The following is a 21,099-nucleotide window of genomic DNA, read 5'->3' on the forward strand; positions in this document are numbered from 1 at the left end:
TGTCAATTATTAAAATCAAAAACACAATTATTTTTCCATTTAAGGTAAAAATAGATGTTGGTGTTCGTCATCACTTTTGACGGCCATTTTGAATTTGTTATCATAACTAAAAAGCACAAAGACACAAGAAAGTCAAAACTGATTTGGCTTAAATTTTACCCTTACATTACTACACTCTATTTCACCCATAAACATTAAAAAAATTGACTGACTACAAACTGACCTTTACAGAATTGTATGGGCACAGATGATGTCATGTGTACCATGTTTACTCGATTAACTAATAATTCTTAACAAAGTTCAGCCTGACTGTCACTCTTGTGTATTATAAACTTATTGAATTATATTCGAGTCAGAAAGAAATGATTTTCTTCTTCCTCTCTGCAATCAGTGAGTTTCATCTTAAACAACTAAGAACAATAGATGGAAGGAAGGAAGCCTGGAAGAACCAAGATGTGAAGAAGCAAAACAGAGGAATCACACACTGTGAGAGATGGGGGATGGAGACCAGAGCTGATGCATTTACGTGATTTTGTATTAGAGAAGGTCTGCACTCATATGCAAGTCAGTCCAGCTAACTAAGGATTAAAGTTTACATTAGGTGTGAACAGATGTGTATCTTGGCTGACCATTAGCGATTATCAAGAGTTGAACCTTATTGTCAGGTAGAAACGAGTAGTTAAAGTGACTTACTTTCTCTCCGTCTCTGGAGTGGACACTTCACTACTGAAGCCAAATGATTCCTATGAATAAACACAACATTGCAGTTATTTTCACACGTTCACAATTGGACACGTAAATCAATCAACACAGAGGTGGTTGATTTATTAATGAAAGTGTGAAGTGTTAGTTACAGCTGTGCAATTTTATAAAGGTCTGAAAGCAGAAATGCACTGTGGGTCAACCGACCTGGATGTCTGATCGCATCTGTAAAGATCCAGAGCTTGTGTCTGCTTTTTCCTGGAACACACAAAAAAAAAAACGTGGGTTAGGAAACAAGGACAAACACTCACACAGGCAATGATAATAGGTCACACACCCATTTGCCGCCAGCAGGTCGCCACACCCTTAAACCCCTTCTCACACATCACCTGCGACTCCTGAGTGAACCAGCCAGTTCTGTGCGGCTGCACAAGAGAGCGTGTTCAAAATAAACACCATGTGGATTGTGCCAAACCTACTAGAAATAGAGTACGCACGAGTCCTATTGCAAACACGCCAGCCAAGACTGTCAATCAGCACATTTCCATATACAGAATATACTGGAAAAAGGACGCCAGTGAAATAATGATATATAAAGATGGCGTGTGAAAGCAGTCAGAGGCTTGGAATAAACTGATATGCATCTTAATCTGTTCCCTTGAAATAACACCCTATTGGTTTCATACATTGTCTAGACTGAGTCTAAACGTTTAAGCCATTTATTATTATTTACATATGTTTAAAAATATTGCAACCATTAAATTGCTCAAATTAAACTAGTTTATTTTCAACCCTAGGTCAAACATAAGCTGTCAACACCGTCTTGCATTAAAATGGGAATTTTGGAGGGTAACAAGCCTGTAAATCAGGATAAACTTGACCTGTTCGGCATTGCCTCATACTTTAAGAATCTTGCAGCTCGAAGATGCCTGTTTTTCTACTGGCTGAAATCTTAAAACGACAGATCTGGTCTGTAATGGCAGGATGGCACCGTTGAGCTGGTTCTTTTTATTTGTTTTTTTAAACCTGAACGATCGCACAGATTATCAAACAATGCAAAAGATAAAACTGCTGTGAAACCATCTTTTAGAGGCTGATTGTAACTCTAGATAAATCTATTGTATTCCAAATTATGTTTTCTATAGTCACCAAAAAAACAAAATGCAACTACGAAAACCCTGGTGTTCCCATAACAGAAAACTCTGAATCGCACTCCAAACCAAGACTTCTGCTCTCGCTTTTTTTCTCCACACAATGTGTATGTGAAAGTGTGTTTCAGCAATTTCTGAAATACCCCACAGCTTTGAGGGCTTCTTTAAAATCACTACCGTGAGCTAACAGTCTTTTTTTTGAAGAACACTACACTTGATTTCTAGTAAATCACTTTTGAAAGCCCACAATGTGTTCAACAGTAGATGACAAGCCCATCAGATACTGTCTATTACATTACTAAAGTCATGATTCACTTATGCCCCATGTCTACTTCACACAAAAAGTTAAAACGATTGAAATAAAACTACATGCACATGTACAGTACATGCATTCTGTCCGTCTGCTTTAAGATTCAGTCATGTGTTGGTGAAGTCTAAAAGCATCTAAGTATTAAATCATAAGTAGATCTTGTAAAGCGGAGGCATCCAGGTCACACAGTGGGTTGGTTCAAGTTTGTTAAACAATTCCATTGGAAAACACACAGGCCAAAGTAAACACACACACAGGTCTGTGTTCTGTATCATCAGGAGCATAGCATCACCAGCTGCCCCTTACCCGCCGGGCACACACTCACGCTGGCACACGCAGAACCATCTCCACACACGACTGCTGCCAGTGTCATCCAAAACACACACATCCACACAAAACACATACAGAGATGCTCTGTGTCTGAGACCCACAGCCACACACTGACAGCTTTCACAACACCACACACATAAAAACACACATCTACAGAAGTGAGACATTGTATACAACACTTCAGACAGTTTAGTGTAAGTGTGTGTTGATAACTGATACCAATTTATTGATAGCAACAATGATGACAAGAAACTGTTAATCGAAAAAAAGAAAAAAAATCCTGAATGGAAAATTCTTAATATTTTCTATATCAGTGGTTCTCAGACTGGGGGTCGTGGTCCCCTAGGGGGGAATTGGGTCCAGGGGGCCAGGAATTTTGTGCATTTTTATGAATATTTTTTTAGAATATTTTTTTAGAATATACATTTATCATACATTTTATGCATTGAAACATCAGAAAAATAAGACCACCAGCCAAACTGACCTGGATGTCTGAGACCTGACTGACTTCCACAGGGGTACGACAAGAAAAATTCGATTGATGGAGACAAATTAGGTGCAATACACAATTCATAAAGAGTCTCATTCTAAAGGACAGGACACACACAGTGAGACTGGCAGAAGTGTGGCTGTGCGGGTGGATGTTCTTGGCTCATGTGAAAAATTTGGCTCCCACAGCCTAGTCAAGAGCGACTTTGGTTGAAGAGGAGGTAGAGAAAGTGTCCTTGTAGAATAAGACCGGCCCAACCTACTTGTCTAACACAAACATAGAACACACATACGCACTTACATCGTATGCTGCTTTGTGCTCGACACTATTTTGGTATCCCATCCACGTGGCTTCTAGCTCAGAAGGTGTACCTGGAATTACCAGACCGGGGGTGGAAATTGACTGTTTTTCATGCTTGAGTAAACACTTTAAAAACAGGTTTATTGTTCTTCAGAGTTGAGAAAGAATTTGGCAACGTACTGAACACGGTCGGTTAAAGTCACCAGTCGTTTGATGTGCGTGTACGCGGGTAACCTCTCCAGCAAAGGTTCACTTCCATAATGACCAAGTTTCAGAGACCAACAGGAATGAAATGAAAATGCCGCAACATGCCTCAACGGGAAAGAGCAAAAAAATATCTTCTCTGATCTACCAGGCATGCCAAAATAAAAAGCAGGCTAAAAGAATTCTCCCCTGAAAAAGTTGAATCTAATGTTACAGGAACATATTTTTTATTTATTAAGCTGGCTGCAACTTTTTTCCTCTTCCGTCATGGCTGTGTCTGTCCGTCTTGGCAATGTTTGGAATTCATTCATTTTTGCTCTATTCAGAGGAGTATAGCAGTGCGTTTCTTAAACAGGGGGTCTGCGCCCACTAAGGAACCGTCAACAAACTCTGTTGCCACCTTAAGACAAAACAAGTGTTAAATTAAGTTTAAGCTTCAAAAGTGTTTTGTTTTGTAATAACAAATATACACCTTTCTACTTATGTCAAGCTCAAGAAAATTTGGGTAGACATAATGAGCGGGGGACTGTGGTTCTTTAAATATTGGTGTGAACAATGGGGGTCTTGAATCCAATGGGGGGTCAACGAGTCTTCGATATTATAGTTTCTCCGGATACAGTCTAGGAAATACATAACATTGACTTCCCTAAATCACTTCATTATTACATTAGAAAAGGTGATGGGAAGCAAAGTGATGCTACAAAATTGACTTTGGTGTTTAGTGATGTGACAGTAGCTCAGCTGTTTTCAGAAATAACATTTTTTCTCAGTAAAAAGCTATTTTTTCCTCACAAGCAGAGGCGGATAAATGCGAAGTTGCTGTTTTTTTGCATTGTCACACCGTATTGTACATCCATTCTTACGTAAGTCAAGGCAGTCATTTTGAGCACTCTCTCTCAAGTAGTGTTATCTTCAGCCATCCACCTACACAATTGATTCACAACCTCATAAGCGATAACACATACAGTACACATCCCAGGTGTTTGAAACAAGGCTCTGAATAAAGGCGAGTGTCTCTATACGAACAGCTAAAGAGAAAGATAGATAGTCAAAAGCGTGTTGTAGCACGGATAGTTTGCTCTATGTATGACAGGGCTCATCCATTCAACACATGCAGCGTAGAGGATGTTTTCCTAACTCTTTGTTATCGAGTAGCTCTTGTCAAAGCAAAGCGAGATGAAGCGAAAGAGAGGAAGCATTCGAAAAAATATGGAAGCCTAAACTGGCACAGTAAGCTCTCTGCTGAGACATCGGAGGAAATGAAAGAGAAATCGAACCTCAAAATGGTCTCAGGGATTGTTGTCTGGGGCATATGTGAAGGTCCCAAACTGAACTAGAGAATAAAATTAGGAAGAGAAAGTAAGAGAATGCCTTGAATAGCACTTGAAATGTACCACGGTCGGCTGGGAGATGATGGCGAAACAAGGTTTCCAAATCAGCACGCCACCGTCATTATGATACTGTATAAATATCTTGTTTCTTTATAGAGATTCAATTGTAAAATTCAGTAAAATGTTTACATGAGACTCGTGGCTTCAAATACAATTGTTTTGCCCATACATTGAAGAAAAAACTGGCTAGATTTGTCAATGTTTAAAACAGTTCTTCACTGTGACATGCTGTATGTTTCATTCTGTCTGAAGTATGAATGGATCACAATATTCATTGCTTCACTGACAATAGCCTTCACTGTTTCCTCTAGTCCAAGCTAGTGACCTTTCCCCTCATTTGGGCTCCGAGCAGAGAGCTGACGGCCTATCGTCAACTTGGCCTCTAATACAAGGTTACATGCCTTTGGGAGTGAGGTTAGCCGGGTGACAGTGTTTATGGAAATTAGTTAGAGGATAATAAGAGATAGGAGAAGAAAGGAGAACACAAGAGGGGGGAAAAGCAGAGAGCAGAACACGCGAGGACATGAAGACATGCAGTACCACTACTTTGACTATTCTGATACAATTTAGACATCAGATTTCAAGGCAAAGCTGGAATATGAAGCCATAAACTTTGTCTTTAAACAGCCAATCAGCACAAAGATAATCACCTTTTACAGTCCGCAGGGACCCAACACGCAAGACTGGACAGCAGCCACTCCTGCTCAGACACAAAGAGAGTCCACTCTCATTCACACCTTCTGCTCCAGACACAGCATCATGCCAGAACCTGACTGCCAAAAACACTTGATAATATCACTGCGCCTTAACCACCATCCCATATGGATGAAATCTACACGATACAATCCTCTAGAATTAACATATAAACAAATCACAACCTGTCCTGACCATCACAGCCTTTCCTGCACTTAAACATGGAATGCTAAACAACTCCCAGAAAATTCCTACTGTTATCCAAATCTTTCCATTAACTAAAGTGCTTTCCAGCCAGGAGCTCCTACAATGTCCCTATTTCCATTAAACTCGAGAAAGAGTCACAAGACCAGCAAAACAAAAGACATAAAGGGATGACCTACTTGGCCGACTTGAGTTCATTAGCTTCAGACTAGAGTCTCTGTTGACAAGCAACACCCTCTGCTCTGGACTAACCACAACATCCTTTGATAAAACCATCACAAAGTCAGGATAGGGAGTCAATTTTTTTGCTCACACTCAACGTGAGCTCTGAATCCTTCTGAATGGGTTTTATCTTGGGCTTTGATTTGCAGCAATCATAAGTTTTTTCTAATTAATGGAGAATCCCTTTAAGGGAGTCAACAGAGGTAGTAAAAATAAGCTTTAATTGAAACAATTTCAGTTTAAATTGATTCACAGGTATGCAGATATCCAATATCATTCAACACCATTACAATACTATAAATGAGCCATTTTATAAACAAGCAGCTATATCAAGCAACTTGCATTATACAGAAGACAAAATATGGCCAGTCTATTTTTGATATGACAATAAAAATAGTTTCAAACCAAGCCAATTCTGGTATAACCACTGCACATATACAATATACAAGTACTCATTGTAATTTTAACTTGCTTCTCCTATCAGAATCGAGGTCTAAAACGCACTTCTGTATAGAAAAGATAATGTGCTCATGACAACAAATGAAAGAGATCCTCATTGAAATGAAGCAAAACACCCCCAAATAAGAGGAATGAATTGTGACGACTATGTAAACACAGTCACACGGGGCTGATTTAGGTGGAACTGTACAGCTGGGTTAGGCGCTCAGCCATGAACTAATATAGTTTACACAGAACAGGGTGTGGAGCTAGACACTCCAGACAAAAGATAAGCAAACAGTTATGACATAAAAAATAGATTAAATACAACCGAATTGGCTTAAAATAAGTGCTGTGGAATGTTGTGCGGAATGACAATTCTTTGAACGAACAGTGCACACAAACCAAAAATTTTATGTAATTTACCCTCTTAAACAACACCAACAAGAGTATGTAAAATATGACAAAATGTTAATTTCTGCGAAAATTATTTGTTCATAATTTAATACGGACAACATGTTGCATTCCGTACCTATTTTGAACAATGTAAGAGAAACCAAAAAATCCAATACAATAGCATACCCACTGTTATCCAAAATGCAGAGATTGATTGGTTCCTGCCTGAGCCCAGCACCACAGCTGAGCACGACTCTCAGAATGTTTTCTTTCATTCTCTCGAAATCCTCACATTGGACTTTGCCAAGCCCAGCTGCATGTTATACTGAGCCTGGCGGTTTCTTAGCAACCTTGGGTGGCCCACTACCCTACATCCCCAAGGACACAAACGCTTTGAGACGCAGAAGAGAAACGCAAAGCTACAACAGAACAATCCATACACGTATGGAGAGAGGCCAGTGGGTCAACGCTTTGTCTTGATTTTTGTAATAGATTAAGACAACCGTTTCCTTCTTTCAGCTCATGGGTTTAAAATGGCTATTCTGTATAATGAAGCGATGAAAAAAATCAAGGAATTTTGTGATTAGCTGCGCTTGTGGTTCATTGTCAATGGAAATGAAACAGCTGCTCTGGTTTATGACCAAAACAACTGCTATTGCAATAGCAAATAGATTAAACACTGCTAATCGCTTTACCATCTCGGATTTATTATTCCAAATGAACTGTTTAAAGAATTTTGTCCTTTAAGATTTTTACAGAAAGGGTACTTGAAAAACAAATACAAATCTTCTAGATAAACCGCTTAAGTTCATTAATACAGAATTCCACCTGACTTGAAACAATATGTGTTTCATTGCGCTAATGACTGCCAGATTCACTCATCTGACTTCAAAAGCCAAGACACGCATAGTATATTATAGGTATAGTTCACCCAAAACTAACAATTCTTTCTTACTAACAAGACTTTCTTTTTTGAAGAATATTTTGAAGAATCTTGGTGCCCCACAACAGCATTGGACTTCAATTGAATTGACACAATACCACTATATCTTCTATTGTGTTCCACAACTGAATTTTCGGTTTTGGGTAAACTATTTCTTTAGCAGAAATTTCTACTGACTGGATGATTTTCAAACTTGTTGATCACTCTAGAAAACATCCAAAGCTGCGCAAAAGCAAGTACGTGTAATTCACATACACACACGGCTGAACTCACCATGTCTAGCTCTTGAGAGACTTGCCGCTTCCGTAGCTCCTCCATCCGATCGCCGACGTCACCGAAGTATGTGTTGTAGTACTCCGAGTGCTCTTGTGCAAGGTCATCGATGTTACCCAGCGAGCCGTCCTACACAAACAAGAGATATGAGTGAGACAACACTGAACGTAATCTTTCATATTTAAGAATGGGATGGGCAATGTTAAGAATGTACAAGGAATTAAACTTTGATACTTTGTGAGCAAACTTCATTTCTTCTCATTAGCAAGACTCTCCCCCATTTACAGTCTCAGCAGCAGCACATAGTCAGAAGGGCATAATAGCCCACACCAAAACACAAAGACAAACATTCAGACAAGTGGAGATGTAGGAGCATTTCATTAAAAACGTGTCACTGGCACGCGATTTTAATGAGGGTCGCGAGAATGACACCAGCCCAACACAATTTGATACAATCATGTGCAACCACAACTGAGGACGCTGTATACATCTGCTGCCACGAGACAAAATCAGTCAAACATTGGCCAACTAAACATTCCTTTACTTTCAACTCCACTTGTGACAGTCTGCTCTGAGGCCGCTGGATTTTTATGAATTTTTGAAAGCACCATCTTCAAATAAAGATTTCACACTATTCGTTAACAGCAAAGTTGTCACACTTTGTTATGCTTTGTTACACTCAAAAGTGTGTGCGTTGAGTAAAAGCACTCACACCCTCCCCGCCCTCATTATGTGACCAGTGCCAGCACTTTGACTTTCTCTGACCTTTGCAGCTGTCTTGTTGCGAGTCCACACATTCAACTGTGGTGCTGACTTTTAACATGACCGTATGTTTGTGTGTGTTTGTGTGTGTGTAAGGGTGGGTGTGTCCTATTTATCAACTAGCATGTGACACGTAACAGCAAATGACCTCAGACTGCTGCATAAGAACTCACATAAAACCAAAAGGTCGTTTACTACAAACAACGAGATTAGCGTCATTGAATTTCTTTGAAAAACTTAAATTATATCCAATAGCCACAGCTGTCAACTTTTTGTTAATAAAAAAACTTTCTAAGTTTAAGACATTGTTTTAAGCTCAACCTTATCTTGTGCCCTTTAAAGTCTTGTTGAATTAAAAGTCTTTCAAAGGTTTTTCTTCCGGCGCAGGACCGTGCTGACAAACACACACATCCGGTCATTGTGTGTATGGGCCCGGGCCTCTCACACAACCACTGGTAAAGAAAATTGTATGGAGATGCACTTAAGCAATAAGTGTTACTCTTACTAAGGGCACAGCTGTAAGACTTGTATTGCATAAAAAAGCAGTGAATGAATCTCTACTTTGAATATTCAGACGTAATATTCACAACAGTGCATAATTTACAACAAAACAGGATTAAGGGTAAAGTGTTTCTTCCTCTCTACTAAATATTTCTCAGCCGATCCTTTTCAACAAACTCCAAACAGATGATCTCAGAATCCCGAGGCTCCCAACGGTGCTCCTCTCTCTGAGAAATTCCAGCTTTTGCATTCCGATCTGCCGGCCTGCGGAACAACTCCAGCTATTTGGCAAAACACGATCTGAATGTTTGAGCTTTGTTGGATGTGTAATTAAATTGTCACAGGAAATTAAATCACAGAAATGTCTCATGTGATACACAAAAGACACGAGAGAGCCAAAGAGAGATCATTCAAACCTACAGAGATTCACTTTTTTAATAGAGGGCAAAGAGCAGCTGCTGAACCAAGACAATATAATCAAATATCCGACGTCAACTAAGCCACATGTTTCATTCTGCTGCCATTGGAGAGACTTGTTCAAGCACATAGCTGGTTAGATGTTTGCTGTAATGACAGGACAGACGCAGAGCATTAAATGATGGTGGAAGAAAGGCCACAACCATGATCCAAGAACCTTTTCCAATCTTTAAACTAGACTCATAACTTTATAGTTTTATTACATAGGAACCAAGAATCAAAGCAAGCAAAGCAACAGCATACACATTGCCCTTAGCCTACAGATAAATCAAGTTACCAAGACAATGCAGCACTATAACAACCACTAAATTACCTAAAATTATTTAAATATCAATTTGTGTTACAAGACGGCAAACAAAATTCACTTTAATCGGACACGAGAATTGGCAACAAACTCATTTTTTAAATGTAGATATTTTAGGCAGCTTGAAAGAAATCAGGTCCATTTCAAAATGTCAAGATTAGTGCCGCTCTTCAGAGTGGAACTCATCCTATCAGAAGTCAGCTCCATCTGTACAACACATGCCTCAAATTCGTATTATCATTCCAGACATTCCAGGCCTACGGTGAGGTAATGCCGCTGCGAGCCCTCGTGTTTGAACCAATTCTGCTGCTTCCAGCTGGGCAGTTATTTTGATTACTGCACTAACTTAAAGCTCATGCCTCATATGCAGAGTGACTTTAAAACTGGGATAGGGGACAAACCTTATTTGCCTTTTGTTAGAAAGTTCAATGTGAGCTGATAGCTCTGAGATAAAGAAGGCAGACTGTTGTGTTGTATAGCCAACAAGAATTACAGAGCGTGCAAATAGCACCGCCCGATCTCTGCTGTCCAGCCCGAGAAACCAAACACTTCAAATCAGCAAACATATGAAACTGGAGCTCAATGGTAAACCATTTACTACTAACCAACACAGACCTCTTTAGATATTACACCTAAACCACCAAAGACTATTGTTGTCTTTTTGATGTCCTGACTCAAGCTAAAATGTGCATCTGTTTGAATAACATATTATGTAGGTTAGGTTGGATGATCCAAAACAGTAAGGGACAGAGATATAAAATACACAAAATTTGTTTACAAACTACTAAAAACGTGACTTGAGGTGAAACTGTTAGAGGTGCAGCCAGACAGATACTGTGTTTATTATCTCTAGCTGGAGTTATAGCCAAAAGCTGATATTTTTATACGAATTATGAGTATTATGTTTAGCGCACTAGTTAATAAAATGAGTGGATATTTTTAAACGGCACAATATACTTTGACCACCCCAGAGTGTTCAGTGATGTCTTTTTTCTTACTGTTGCAACATCTAGGAAACAACGCAAAAGTACATTTCATTACAGTTCAGTTTTCCAAAATCAGTCCTGACCCGCCCACGACATGGACCCAAGTCAATGTGTTTTGTTACAACATTCTTGCATATTTTCTTTTTTCAGGAACATTTGAGGATGACACAATGAGTGGATGAAAGACAGATCACATATTACCGATGATTATGCATGCCTAAACATTAACCCTTTTCTGTGAAATGAGAGCCAAATGTGTAAATCTCTCTGTTCCCATATGCAAACCACAGATTTACACTTCCCTCAGTTTAAAAGACAACGTTCATTAAAGTCACAAACCTGTGAAATGCCAGTTTTGCCCAGAGACAAATATCACAACATGAAACCTTAGCCAAGATTGAGAAATACCAAGTGGAATGTTGCATGACAAAGCTAAACATATCACAGAGGCAGTAAAAGAAGAGTAATACAGAATGAAGACAAAAAGACAGAGTAATTATCTAGATTTGCTCAAAAACAAAGCATTGTGGAAAAGGTCTTCAAAGGGTAAAGAATAATTCTGCTTGGGGTTATAGATTTTTTTTAAAGATCAGCTCACTTTTACCCTGCTTTCTCCTTTAGACAGGGGACATATTGCCCTAAATCAAAACAGCTTAAAAATATTCTAATGCAGGCTTCATTGTGAAACAAGAACTGATAAGAACTTTTCAAGAACCCAAATCAAAGTAAACACATTTCATTCTAAACTTGAGTCTAGAAATCTTTAGGGGTTCAGACAAAACTTTATATCGACTGCTTGCGCACTTTAACAAATGTCTTGACATATTCCAGGGTTTGTGTTTATGAATGATATTCAAAGTGAGAGTAGATTGCATACCACTTCTGTTTTTTCGTCTTTTTAGACTTTGGAATTTCTAGTCTACATTTTTAGTAAGTGCTAATAATGAAAGTAATTTCCTTCATTGAAAGTCCAAAGATGTCATCATACAGATTTGGAACAAGGTGAGCGTACACAGAATTTTTACCTTGGATAATAAGTCTAACTTAACCAACTGCAAACGGCACAACAAATTTAAAGTGGCATTATTCTCAGGCAGAAGACTGCCAGTCTACGTTCGTGTTCAATAACAATCTTTATACAAGTTCTCTGTCCTGACAAGAACAAATGACTACTAAAAAACAGTATCTGTAAATTGCCTTCAGTTTAAGACTGAGATGCATAAAACTAAACCCTGGGAAATGAGTCACAGCTTTTAAAGAAATGTGAGGATAGAAGTTGTATGACATAGAGGTTGTAGCACCCTGGAGGGCTGGGGACATGAGCAGTATTTGACTCAGACTAGAGGATATGTAGGGGTGGACAGAAGTTAGTCGGGGTCCTGTCACACCCTCATTAGGGTGGCTTCCTCCGGATATCCACAGAGGCGAAGGGAAGAGGGCTGACGGAAGCATGAGGAATAGGGAGTTGAGAGAGAACTGATGAGCGTGTTCAATTAACTAGAACTGGAGGCGGTTCTAAAACCAAAAATACTGTAGGTATGATACTCCCAAATACATTATTAACCTTAGCTTTCAATCACATGTGGTAACAGGAGAGACATTTGAAGTGCTCTCAATACCAGGTGTGAACAGGACCAATCAGACTCAAGCCAAAAGGTTTAATTAGGTTTGGGAGACCTTGACTGAATGAGGTAAAAGCTCTGGTTCAGAGCACAGACGGGCTGTTTCACACCCACCTGATTCAATTTCAGAGACAATTGTCAAAGACAGTGCAACAGACTGTGAGAAGTCTGCCTCTGGACTGTATTACATTCACAAACTGTGAGAAATTTCTGTAGAGAACAACATGCTCAGGCTACAAAAAAAACATTGCACACATTTTGAGAATGGAATGATAAAGTATACTTTGATTGTCTGCTGTCAACTACATCGTAATACTTCCATCAGCAAAGTCTGTGGTATCTGTCCTTAAGCATTTTCACATTCAGCCAGATACAACATAAATCTGGGAGACTGACAGGAGTGAGGTGTGTATAAAATAGTGATGCACAAGCATGTATTTTCATTAGGAGATCTATGAATTTGGCAAGCACCTGTGGTAAACCTCAGAATGTGCATTTTACTTTTTATATGACTAAGCAACTGACAGCAGTATATCCATATTTAATCCGCAAAAACAAAATGTAGAATCTGCTAGGCTAAGGTCCGAGTCATGTTGCAACCAATAGAAATGTTCTTTCATTTCAAAGGATAGTTCACCCGGAAATTTTGTCATCATTTACTCACCCACAAGTTGTTACAAACAAAAAATTGTTACAAACATCTTGTATCAGTCGCGGAACTGTTTGGTTACATTTATTCAATTCACAAAGATTGAATAAACTTGAGTAAATGACGTAATCTTTATTTTGGGTGAACTATCACTTTAACATGAAAGGCACAATGTAAAATATGAAAACCTTATAACATTTGAAACCATGGTGGCACAATTTTTTCTCCTTGGGTAGGCCGGTCATAGCTATACATAAAAATGGTAAATTAAACTGTTTACACTTCAATTCAGGTTTAATTGCAAAGCCTTTTCATATTCTGTTGTGGCTGCACACTATAAAATGACAGATGCCTTGCACAGACATGCACGGTTTAAAAAATGTAGCTACCTGTTATTAAAACAACTAAACCAAAGACACAGTAAAAAACATTCTTCAACTATGGATGAAGGCCAATAAAATAAAATAAAAGAATTAAAATGTAGAGCATGCCCACATAAAGCAGCTGTTTTACAGACCAATCACGTCACTTTCAATCAAAGTTCGAGTCATTGTCATTGAAAATTGAGGCAACAAAACTATTTTGACCATTTCCCCCTCTCACTTTATATAAGTAAAAGCTAAAAGCACCCATTTAAGCAATTGAGTTCTATTCTTGTCTAGTAAGTATCAGGGGCAAATAAACAAATCACTACAGGAACAAATAAGAGCACATGATAACTTGAAGAAAATGACTGATCCATTTACAGTAACATCACATAATAAAATACGCCAGTGACAAGATGGGTGTGGACTTAATAGGAAATGTCTCACTATGTGTGTGTTTATCATATCTGAAAAAGTTAAAGTTCAACAGAAGTACCTGGGAGGGTAATTAAATTAGGAAATCTTTCGTGGGCACATGAAAGCATTGAATACACAAACACTTCTACAGACATCAAACACACATAGACTAGCAAAATGAAGGCATTAACACTGGAAATGGATATCACACCTTGAAATCTTCGATTGGGGTGATTAACAACACAAAAGTCTCAGGAAATAAGGACACTGTTTATCCAATGTTTAAATTACATTTAACCAGGTTGAATAACTGGGCATGCGGGACATTATTGTGCGCACATGATCTGATCTGCTTTCAATGAAAACATGAACACTGACCCCAATACCACCTTATGATGTTCAAATAAACGACAACAAAGTCAAAGTAAACCGAGAATATACATTACTAACAGCCACGATGAGCACGAAAATATTTAAAAAATAAACCAAACTCCGTATTACGCGCAAAACACGCGAATCTTCTCGCTTATGAACCCGTGTGTAAACTTCTGACTTGTCAAACCAAGTGGCTCGGTTTACCAAAACAATATTATCCACACTCTGCACGTTTGAATAACAATCTGAAGTAAAAGCAAACAAAAAACAGGTTTGAAGTTTCTGTGCTGTTTTGAGGCGCGTAAGTTACAGCAGAGCGCACGTGCACCGCTGAGTCCGCGGACCGTATAAAAACAAACACTTTAGTTACATACCATGTGATACGATTCCCCGAAGATTTCTAAACTTCTCTCACTGTAACTCAACGGATAAAACCCACACACCCTTAAAAGCCCCGTTTACATTGAGCAGAAAGTTCTGCTGCGATCTCCGATTCTCCCAAAGGCTTTGGTAGACGCTGCTAGAGGCTGAATTAACATGCGCTAGGCATCAAAGCGCGACCACCGCGCACATACAATGAGCTGCAATAAATTAAGCCCCTTAGGTTGAAGGACTTTTCACAAGTTGCCTTCCTGTGGCACCCCACCCCCACTCCGAACTCACCAGCATCCCCATCACGTCCGTCCACAGCCGGGAGAAGCTGTCCGACGATGCGGCACTGACCGCCTGCGGCTCCTCGGGTGAGGAAGACACTTGATCCCCCTCCATTGTTAAACACTGATGGATTTACACCCTCCGATTTCAAGTCGATGAGTGTTATTCCAAAACCATAAAGTGTGTCTTACAAAGATACTAAATTCTGATTTAATGGTAAATATTCCGTTGTGCGTGTTCAAAAGTTGTTGCAAAGTATTCCAAAGTATTGAAATGCATCATCAATGACCATTTTTCCAAATGTACGTTTTCCATTTGAATCCAGCAGAGCCCTAAACACTAAAAAGTGCACAACAAGTTCTCAAATCAGCCGAGAAACTTCAACTCAAGTACAGACGGACAGATTGTAGCGCTTCACTTGGCACTCGGTGCGAACCAAAATAAACTCCTGGGAGCTGTCTATTCTGCGCGATTTAAACTGACTAAATCGTTAAAAACCGCGAATAACATTAAGGACATGTAACGTCGAAGCAAACAAAGCATCCATATCACGATCATTCGGCAACAAAAGTGACGAAAACGCCTGGAGCGAATAGTTTCTGCTTGTTGAATTGTCGAGGCTCCCCCCTCTCTGGAGCAATGGTTCACTCCGCCCAAACAACACACTCGCGCGAGTCGCTCCTCAGTGCAACATACGGGACCGCAGTCATTCAGAGCGACAAACTGATCCACAAAAAGTTCAGCAAACCAATGACGACAAACACAGACCTTTGGAAAAAGCCATTGTACCGGTCTTTCCTTTCGCTTTTCCAGCAATACTTTCTCAGCTATAAACAGATACAAAGAAACAAAGCGCATTCTGTTCACAATGAATACAAAAACAAAAGAACATGAAAAAATATTTTAGAAACATGACCTCAGGCTATACAAATACGAATGAAAACATTGAACAAATTCAAAACAGGTATCGCATTATTTGAAGTAGACTTATCACATTGACTGTAATCTAGCCTAAAGTTGTTTCTACAAATCATTATAGATGTAAAATATTTGCTACCTCGAACTAAACTGACAAAGATGTCGAAGAAATATCGTGGCGTCAGCCACAATGCAAGTTTAGTAAGTAAAACCTGATCAGTAACTTACTAAACATAACTTGAACATGATCTCACATATGTTATATACACAGTCCCTAGAATTTGGATGGTCTGGAGAAAAATGAAAGGGACAGCGCTTTAACTAACCTCTGAGCTACCGTGTAACTTGGATAAAACAACAGTAAAGAATGTCATAAAAATGTGCGGTGTGAAATGCTTGTTCAAAGCATATGTTTCTTCTGTAATGCCTGTCTATTGCAATGAAAGGCTAAACATGTCTGTTCTTTCTCTCTTTTGATTGCCAGAGACACGTTCCTTAAACCAGGAACATCTGCCTAGTCTTATGACAAATGTCAGATCAGTCTTTGGCTTTATTTATCTTTGAATTCATGTACAGTTTTGCTCTGTTATTTATCTATATTGTATCTTATTTGTATGCCACTTGTAAATGCTTTGGCAATAAAAAATAAACATTTGGCATTTCAGTATAGCCCTATTAAACTGATAGAGAGAAAGGTTGACAGAAATGGACAGAGCAAGAAAGATTTGTTTCTTTTGTCAAACAGTACATGAGCTGAAAAACAGACATGCATGTGGCTCATAAAAGAAACATCTCAGTACTGAGGTTGATGGGTCCATTTTTGGTGATGGTCAACATACAGTGTCTTGTTTCACAAGCATCAGCTGCATTACACTAATTGAAATAAACATTCCAACAGTCCAATATTCTCCAGCTTGCAGAGAGAAAAGTGCTTTTAAAAGTTCACTAGGAATGCACAACTACACAATCACATGTATGCGTATACAGGGAACATCACACCATCTTTGTTCACACAGTAACTTGATCCAAGAATTGTCATGAGATCATAGGTTTTATATAGGACCCCTAAAAGATGTCTCTCTCTCTCTTTTCTCTCTCTCTCTCCCAGACACACAAAGACAAATGAACACACTTCTTACACAAATTCATACCCAGCTCTGATGTAAGGGAGATGACTTTCACAGACTGGGTCAAAAAAACAGCTGCTAAACAGTCTCGGTGCTTACAAACCTAAACATATATAACACATGCTCTTCTCTGTTCCCTTTCTCTCTCTCTCCCTCCCACTCTCTCTATACCATTTTCACTATAGCTGTACTTTTCTCACTATGCTTACAATGAATTGAACCAAGGTCAGAATTAGCAGGGTAAGGAATATTTATGTTAAAGGTCCAGTGTATGAAATTTAGCATCATCTAGTGGTGAGGTATAAATTGCAACCAACGGCTCACTCTCCACTCCCGTTTAAAGGAATTTGGTGGCTGAACTTAGATGTTGTCACGCTTTCGCTTCTTTGCCGAAGGAGTTTGTCCATTTAGGAACACTGTAAAAACAACATGGCGAATTCTATGAAAGGGGACCCGCAGTGTACGTAGATGGAAATAGCTGATTCTAAGGAAATTAAACCTAACACTTCATAATTTAAGATTTTTATCTAAAGACATAGTTATGTAGATTAGATTAGATTTCTGTCAATAGATCCTCCTACAATTGCACTGTAACTTTAATAGCTAATGTCTGTAACTAATGCACACTCAAGGCACTTGCACTATTTTATAGTCTTTATTGTTATCTGTTCATAACCACCTGTACATTAATGTTCACAGTATATCGCCTTCTGTTTATATTGTTCATAGTACATACCAACTGCCATCTTTTCATAGTACATGCCCATTGTATAGTATTTTCCTAATATTGTATTCTGTATTTATTCACACTGTATATCCTGCACTTGCTAATTGCACTTCTGGTTAGACCTAAACTACATTTCGTTACACTGTACTTGTATATGTGTAATGACAATAAAGTTGAATCTAATCTAATCTAATCTAAATTACACATATGACTTTTAATAGAGACATTTACCGCTTGATAATGAATTTACTTCACACTTGAAAATAGATACTTTTTGTTGTCACTTTGAACATTGTGTCTGTTGATTTATCATTTTACACTTTAAACTATCTATTTCAATGATGTTGCTCAAGATGTTTGCTTAAAAAGTGGCCGCCCATCATATTGGACGAAAGAGCAACAGGAAGGTCTCCTGTACCCATTGCTACTAAGATCAAAGTGTCAAGCTATCCAATATACACTTTGTGTACCCACTCGGTTATCAGAGTCAAAGTTCCCCCACAAAGAATAAACCGTACTGAATTGAAGCACAGATGTAACAATCTATTATTCAGATAGCATCCAGACTGAAACTAAAGTGTGTTAAAACCTTATTCACCTGTAATCTAAAGAGGCTCCAAAGCACTTTGCCACAATACTTGAAGGAACGCAGGGTTGCATAGAGCACGTATAGATCTCAAGGAGGTAAAGTCAACACAGGTGCAACGTATTCACACACAAATATAACCAACATCAAATACATAAGAAACCAACTCTTTAAGAGCATGTGAGTCTGTCATTGTTTGCTGTGACATTATAACAAATGGTTGTTCCAGACACATTAAGCACATTGAATTGACCTGTATAACAGGGATTATCCATGTAATGAATAAAAAAGACAATGCAAACAATGATTGAATGGTTTAAAACAATTTATTTAAATATGTTCAGGCTGCTGAGTCGCACAATGGCATTCGGAGAGATGCCTAACCCTAACATTTTTTATATTGAGGATGTTTGTGGAATGGATGTAAACATGGTAAATGTGTTAAATGGAGATTTAGGAATAGAATTGAAAGCTAAATGAATAATTATATTAAAAGATTTAATAGGGGTGGGGTTGTCCAGAACTTTGTGACTGTTGGGTGTTTCTGGTTTGGAAACTTTTTACTGAACTCTGCATGTGTAGATACCATGAGAAATTTAACATTCAGTCATTTGATTATCTATTCTGTCCATCCATCTGTCTCTCTTTTTTTCTGCACCTGTGGGGCTGATGATGGTGGACTTGTGGAACAAACAGACAGACTCTCCCTTGCAGGGCTGTGTTTGGTATTCAGCTAATACGCATGCTCTGTGCCGGAACTGTTTGGGCCAGTTTGGCCCGGTTTATTGGATCTGTTTATGCGGAAATTGGCAAAACACTGACCACCTGCACCCTGAGGTTCTGCAAACAGCAAAAACATGTATTGTGTTCTGTTGCGAAGTTATAAAATGTGTATATGTGCAATGATTTTACTAGTAAAACTGAGTAACCTTAACTTAACCAGGTCATGAACTTTGTATGAGAGATTTGTGGATGACATTTACACTTGAAGACATGACCAAGAGCAAGAGTCACTAAGGGAGTGACCATACGTTCACTGCAATCGCTTTTCACAATGTGCATTGTTCCAATTATAAGACATTCTGTACAATATCAATAAATAAAACAGTAAGGCAGTATTCTATAGACGGTTTCATCTTAACAACATAAACAAACGTTACTTCGGATGCGCACTTTTGTGACCCCAACTGAACTTCCGGTACACATTCACAAACAAAAGATAACAATCAAAAGAAACCGAGAACTTGTCTCTCCAATATTTTGAATTTAGACTGCGATACCAAGCTCAACCACTAGACGACCGAACGACAGGACCCATTCAACAAATTGTTAATTTATTAAAATGAACGTACAGAGAAATCATTTATTAAATACAATTATTATACCGTAAAATAATAATACAAATTAATATTAACCTAAATAAAATAAAATGCAAATAGTTATATTATATTATACACTAGCCAAACACAAATCAGAAGTTAACTGGGGGTCAGGCACAAGTGCATCTGGTGAAACGGCCTAGTTTTCATAGATCTTTGTAAGGACACATAACACATGACCTAAGAGGTGTCATGATATTATTGGATCAGCCATACTATTTAATTTTTTAATGAAAAAATATTTGAAAACTAACATTAAAAAGAACACATTCTGTTTGGATTGTGTTTGTATCTTTATCTGGATGATGGTGGTTGTGGGGGCTTCAGTGGTGCTGCTCAGCAAACAACCAGTTCAGTTTATTTCAGTTTAACATTACCTTTCCACAATTTGATCTTAATGTTAGAAAAAGTTTGCTTTTATTGTCACTCTGAGTCACTCTGAAAATCCCAAACAAGTCTAGAGGACTTGAGGACACAGTGCATCAATATTTTCATAATTTCAAAAAGCATGAGGGAAATGTTATTTTCCAGTAACTCAAGTTTCAAGGAAATATTTTCCAAAAGCACTTGGTTTTGTCATTATATCCCAAACTCAGAGTTCTTCAGTGTTCTAAGGACTAAAGGGTACTGAAATGCCAGTTATCCCTCTTTGTCTGCATTGCTAAAGTAAACAACTATTCGCTGGAACGTGTTTGATTCCTTGGTCTTAGTCTGGCCAATTTATCCCAGTGTTTGTCAGGGTCTGAGCTATACAGCCGCACATGTTTGCTCACATTTGTCTGGGTATTTCGTGTTGTGTGAACTTTAATCAGAGTTAGGGTGCTAACTGGTACGGTGTGAAGATATGCACAGTGAGACACAAATGCACATGCTCCCTGTCACATCACAATAGCGTTTATGTGTGTTTGTGAGCCTGGTGGTATCTTGCACAATGCAATGAAACATCTGAAAACATCTGCTTGCTAAATCGTTCATTGCAGGATTTATTTCTTTGCAGGAAATTTACACAACAGTGCCACCAGTGTGCCCAATGGAATCACAAGCTATTCATTTTTACATAGAGCTGACTGCTGCCACCTGCTGGTGTTCATCAAAATCACAGGCTGAGAGTACCACTGCAGACCAGCCCAGAGAACACCAGAAAGCACAGTATTGATGGGACAGTCCCCATCAAAAAGATCGAACTGTCCATTTAATAGAAAT

The 21,099-nt window shown here is 38.6% G+C and overlaps 1 protein-coding gene across 7 annotated transcripts in view; it reads right to left on the reverse strand.

The window, feature by feature from the left end:
• sash1a (SAM and SH3 domain containing 1a) overlaps nucleotides 1-21,099 on the reverse strand; it is a 184,883-nt gene that overhangs the window by 27,054 nt on the left and 136,730 nt on the right. For 5 of the 7 annotated variants that reach the window (XM_056764397.1, XM_056764396.1, XM_056764394.1 and 2 more), the window contains exons 2-4: nucleotides 8,048-8,176; nucleotides 910-960; nucleotides 694-743 (exon numbers count right to left, since the gene is read on the reverse strand). In XM_056764397.1, the coding sequence (XP_056620375.1) occupies nucleotides 694-743; nucleotides 910-960; nucleotides 8,048-8,176 (230 nt within the window). Of the gene's footprint in view, nucleotides 1-693; nucleotides 744-909; nucleotides 961-8,047; nucleotides 8,177-14,879; nucleotides 16,311-21,099 lie in introns of those variants that run through there. The other 2 variants (XM_056764399.1, XM_056764398.1) reach the window with 2 other exon arrangements.

The sequence above is a fragment of the Triplophysa dalaica genome, chromosome 13, assembly GCF_015846415.1.
Source record: "Triplophysa dalaica isolate WHDGS20190420 chromosome 13, ASM1584641v1, whole genome shotgun sequence".
Classification (NCBI taxonomy): domain Eukaryota; kingdom Metazoa; phylum Chordata; class Actinopteri; order Cypriniformes; family Nemacheilidae; genus Triplophysa; species Triplophysa dalaica.